This window comes from Borostomias antarcticus, assembly GCF_949987555.1.
Source record: "Borostomias antarcticus genome assembly, chromosome: 30".
Lineage (NCBI taxonomy): Eukaryota > Metazoa > Chordata > Actinopteri > Stomiiformes > Stomiidae > Borostomias > Borostomias antarcticus.
The window spans coordinates 6,585,932-6,591,187 of record NC_140263.1 but is presented as its reverse complement, the minus strand read 5'-3'; the positions used below and the strand labels follow the sequence as shown (position 1 = coordinate 6,591,187).

General features: G+C 56.4%; 1 protein-coding gene across 1 annotated transcript in view; it reads left to right on the top strand.

Annotated features, from left to right (window-relative positions):
* Positions 1-4,854, top strand: part of dqx1 (DEAQ box RNA-dependent ATPase 1) — a gene marked incomplete at its 5' end in the record, with an annotated part of 8,041 nt that extends 3,187 nt beyond the window's left edge. The window contains 8 exon segments of the mRNA XM_084460189.1: positions 469-753; positions 1,297-1,396; positions 1,646-1,804; positions 2,211-2,402; positions 2,751-2,876; positions 3,191-3,381; positions 3,986-4,176; positions 4,633-4,854. Of these exon segments, the coding sequence (XP_084316315.1) occupies positions 469-753; positions 1,297-1,396; positions 1,646-1,804; positions 2,211-2,402; positions 2,751-2,876; positions 3,191-3,381; positions 3,986-4,176; positions 4,633-4,825 (1,437 nt within the window). The 3' untranslated portion in view covers positions 4,826-4,854.
* Between the last annotated feature and the right edge of the window lie 402 nt (positions 4,855-5,256).

Below are 5,256 nucleotides of genomic sequence, written 5' to 3'. Positions count from 1 at the left end.
TAGACAGACAGACAGTGTAGCTAGGCCTATAGATAGACAGACAGACAGACAGACAGACAGACAGACAGTGTAGCTAAGCCTATGTAGAAAGTCATTGTCTTTGACTAATGTGCAATAGGAAGCTGTATCCAGGATTGTTGGAACTGAGCATCATTACCTGCATCTTTTCAAGAGAAAAATCAGTCTGCCTTCTTCACATGTCCTTCTATCCCCCCCCCTCTCTCTCCCTCCCTCTCTCTTCCTCCCCACCTCTCTCCCTTCCTCCTTCCCTCCCTCTCCACCTCCCTCCCTCCTTCCCTCTCCACCTCCCTCCATCCCTCCCTCTCTCTCCCTCCTTCCCTCCCTCCCTCCCTCCCTCCCTCCCTCTCCACCCCCTTCCTCCTTCCCTCCCTCCCTCCCTCCCTCCCTCCCTCCCTCCCTCCCTCCCTCCCTCCCTCCCTCCCTCCCTCCCTCCCTCCCTCCCTCCAGGATATTGAGGAGTGTGTGTGTCTACTGGAGAAGGAGTCTGTGGCTCTCAGCCCTCAGCTGGGTCTCCTCCGGGTCCTGCCCCTCCACGCCGGCCTGGGAGGGGCCACCCAGCGCGTGTACGAGCCCGAGCCCGAGGCCTCTCTGCTGGGGGAGACGGACAGCTCCGAGGGCCCCGAGGGGCCGGGCGTCAAACGCAGGGTGGTCCTCACAGACACCTTGGGAGAGGCGTCCTTCTCCCTGCCTGGGGTACGCTACGTCATCGACACGGGGCTCCAGCTCAACACGGTGAGTTCAGACACGGCCTCCAGCTCAACACGGTGAGTTCAGACACGGGGCTCCAGCTCAACACGGTGAGTTCAGACACGCGGCTCCAGCTCAACACGGTGAGTTCAGACACGCGGCTCCAGCTCAACACGGTGAGTTCAGACACGCGGCTCCAGCTCAACACGGTGAGTTCAGACACGCGGCTCCAGCTCAACACGGTGAGTTCAGACACGCGGCTCCAGCTCAACACGGTGAGTTCAGACACGGGGCTGCAGCTCAACACGGTGAGTTCAGACGTCATGGACGTGAGGCTGCGGAGGTGTTTACTAGTGGTGTTTGACGGTGAGAGCAGGGCTAACATGGCTTCCTTAACTCATAACTTCCTCATCCGTCTCACTACTCTAGATAAGAGGAAGAAGATCTTTATTTTGTGGAATATTCTTTACCAGTTATATTTTTGACACCAGTGCAGATGAGGGAAGGAATGACGAGGAAAGGAATCTTCTTTAGACTATTAAGACATGTCCTGTGAAAACCGCTGATCGCCACCTGCTCTCCTTGCAGGTTTACAATCCACAAATCAGAGCGGACTCCCAGGTCCTGCAGCCAATCAGCAGGCACCAGGCAGACATGCGCACGCAGAGGGTCAACAGTCATCTACCTGGTAGGCTGGTCCGGGCGGGTCACAGTAGGACACAGGATGGACTAGCTGCTCCCTTTCTCAGGGGACTCTCCTAAACCAGTCCTCCCCCATACATCTCTCCCTCTCTCTCTCCCTCTCTCTCTCTCTCCCTCCCTCCCTCTCCCTCTCACTCCCTCTCTCTCTCTCTCTCTCACTCCCTCTCTCCCTCTCCCTCTCTCTCTCTCTCTCTCTCTCCCTCCCTCCCTCCCTCCCCCCTCTCCCCCCCCCCAGGCCTGTGTCTGCGTCTCTACCCCCAGGCCCTGTATGAGGAGGGCATGGCGGAGGCCAGGAGCCCGGGCGTGGTGGACGAGGACCTCAGTCACCTGGTGCTGCTGCTCAAGAGGCTGGACATCGCAGACATGGGCCAGTGCAAGTTCCTGGACAGGCCAGGTAGGGACAGGCGTGTCCTGAGTTGGACAGGCCAGGTAGGGACATGCATGGGAATGCAGCCCTGGTCTTCTGTCCTTCCTCTAACCCCCCCCCCCAGCCCCCGAGGCGCTGATGCAGCCCTGGTCTTGTCCCCCCCCAGCCCCCGAGGCGCTGATGCAGCCCTGGTCTTGTCCCCCCCCAGCCCCCGAGGCGCTGATGCAGGCCTGGTCTTGTGTCCCCCCCCCAGCCCCCGAGGCGCTGATGCTGCCCTGGTCTTGTCCCCCCCCCCCCCCCCCAGCCCCCGAGGCGCTGATGCAGCCCTGGTCTTGTCCCCCCCCAGCCCCCGAGGCGCTGATGCAGCCCTGGTCTTGTCCCCCCCCAGCCCCCGAGGCGCTGATGCAGGCCTGGTCTTGTGTCCCCCCCCCAGCCCCCGAGGCGCTGATGCAGGCGCTGGAGGACCTGGACTACCTGGCAGCGCTGGACGATGACGGGAACCTCTCTGAAGTGGGCATCATCATGTCAGAGCTGCCCCTGGAGCCCCCGCTGGCCAAGGCCCTCATCGCCGCCTGCGAGTACGACTGCGTCAGCGAGCTGCTCACCATCGCCGCCATGCTCACCGGTAAACACACACACACTCACACACTCACACACTCACACACACACTCGCACACACACACACACACTAACACTCACACACTAACACTCACACACTAACACACACACAAACACACTAACACTCACACACTCACACACTAACACTCACACACTAACACTCACACACTAACACTCACACACAAACACACACACACACACAAACACTCACACACACACACACACGTTCAAACACCTACCTACCTACACAGAAACACAGACACCATCGCTGTCAAACACACACACACACACACACACAAGCTGCGCCCCCAGGCTGTGGTAGTGGTGCTGAGCGGGGGCGGGGCCTGTGTTCCAGCTCCGCCCTGCTTCCTGACGCCTCCAGCCAACAGGGAGGAGGCTGCAGCGACTCACCGACGCCCCCTGCTGCACAGAGAGGGAGACCACTTCACCCTCATCAACGTCTACAACGCCTACATCCAGCGTGAGTCCCCAGGAACACACACACTCCCCCAGGAACACACACACTCCCCCAGGAACACACACACTCCCCCAGGAACACACACTCCCCCAGGAACACACACACACTCCTCCAGGAACACACACACACTCCTCCAGGAACACACACACTCCCCCAGGAACACACACACTCCCCCAGGAACACACACACTCCCCCAGGAACACACACACTCCCCCAGGAACACACACACACACCTCCATCTGTCTGGACAGATAGCTTCTTTGTTGCACTTCCTTTGAAAGTGACCATCCTCTGTATATCCAACATTGATTTGACAGATAATGAGGATGAGACGTGGTGCACGACCAACTTCCTGAACCCAGCTGCGTTACGATTGGCTGTGGCGATTAGGGCGGAGCTCCTGGAGGTGATGCAGCGGATAGAGTTGCCTGTCTCACCGCCGGCCTTCGGTTGCCAAGACAACTGCACGAACATCAAGCGTGCGCTCATCTCAGGGTTCTTCCTCAAGGTGCCGACCTCCCTCTCTCTCAACTACTTCTCTCTGATCTCTTGATCGGGCCAATCAGGGACTGTGTTCTGACTGCTGTTCCGCCCCCCAGTAGAATGTAGCCTCCTGATTGGTTCCCGTTGTTGATGCGTGAAAATGAAATACAGGTCGTTGGCAAAACAGTCTCCCGAAGCAACGAGCATTAATGTTAACGTTAGTAGAATAAATATAACCAGAAGTGCAGTATTGCAGAAATAGACTTAATAACAACAATTCAATAAGAACAAGAGTAGAGTAGAGTAGAGTAGAGTAGAGTAGAGTAGAGTAGAGGCAGAGTAGAGTAGAGTAGAGTAGAGTAGAGTACGCACTAGTGGAGGTTCTCTGAGGAAAAGATGTTTTCGCCGTTCTACCGACTCTATTTGGCAAAAGTTTCTGATTGGCTGAAGGGGTTAGTCTGGCGCATACAGACTGATCTGCGCAGAGAAACAAAGTGAGCTCACTAAATCAGGATGGTCTCACCAGGCTAACAACAACTGCCTTCATTCTCCTGTGATGTGTAATGTGATGTTTAAACCTCCTACTCCTCAACTCCTCCTCCATGTCGTCACCTGCCCATCTCTCCCAGGTGGCTCATGACGTCGACGGCTCTGGTAACTACCTCCTGCTGACTCACCGCCACGTGGCCCACCTCCACCCCTCCTCCTCCTACCTGCTGCGCCGGCCCCAACCCAACCCCCCCCCCTGGGTCCTCTACCACGACTTCACCATCTCCCACGACAACTGCATCCGGATCGCCTCCGAGGTCCACCCTCAGATGTGAGTGACTGGTGCAGCGCCCTCCGCCTTTGTGAATTGAATTTTGTTGAACTTTTCAGAAAAGCGCTGTGTGATGTCAAGCGCCTTTGTGACAGCTGATCAATCGGATGTGGTTATATTATAGCACCACAAACTGAGCTATTAGCCCTGTGCTTGTACAGGAGCTCTCTGGGCCGGCCACAATGTGATGCAGCTCGGCTTGGCATAGGGGGTTCTGGAGCTCTGTAGGCCTTATTCTATTACTGTGTGGTTTGGCCCTAGTGTAACTGGTGTGTCCTGGCAGGCTGGTGGAGCTGTGTGGTTAAGTGGTGGTGTGTCCTGGCAGGCTGGTGGAGCTGTGTGGTTAAGTGGTGGTGTGTACTGGCAGGCTGGTGGAGCTGTGTGGTTAAGTGGTGGTGTGTCCTGGCAGGCTGGTGGAGCTGGTTTGGCCCTAGTGTAACTGCTGTGTCCTGGCAGGCTGGTGGAGCTGGCCCCTCAGTACTACCTGGGGAACCTGCCGCCCAGCGAGGGGAGGGAGCAGCTGGCCGAGCTGAGGCAGAGCCTGGCCCCCCCGGAGGACCACCACCAGGAGGACGGGGGCCCGCCGGGGGCCTACAGTAGGACGCCCCCACACCCCGGAGAGAGCACCGAACTCTGCGTCGTCCAGTAAGGAGAACCGGGCGTAGGAGAACCACGAGCGCAGAACCCAGGAGGACACACGGACGCTTTGTGCAATACATTTTCACAGGTTTCAAGCTCCCATGAGATTACACCCATGAGATTACACTACAGAACACACACTACAGAACAGACACTACAGAACAGACACTACAGAACACACACTACAGAACAGACACTCACGGGCGTCCGTTGAGGGAGAGTATCTACTCTAACCAACAAGACTCTTTTCTATGAAAGCGTTTGTTTATATGGGAGTGACCAGTTCACACACAGGTACAAGTGTCAACATTCATCTTATTTGAGATTACAATTTTTGGGTCCATAGAAATGTCTGGTTGAAAAACCTTTCTTATATTGTAATAAAGCAAAGTAATATATGAAAATGCTAAAAGGTATATGTTGGGAAATGTTTTGTGGACT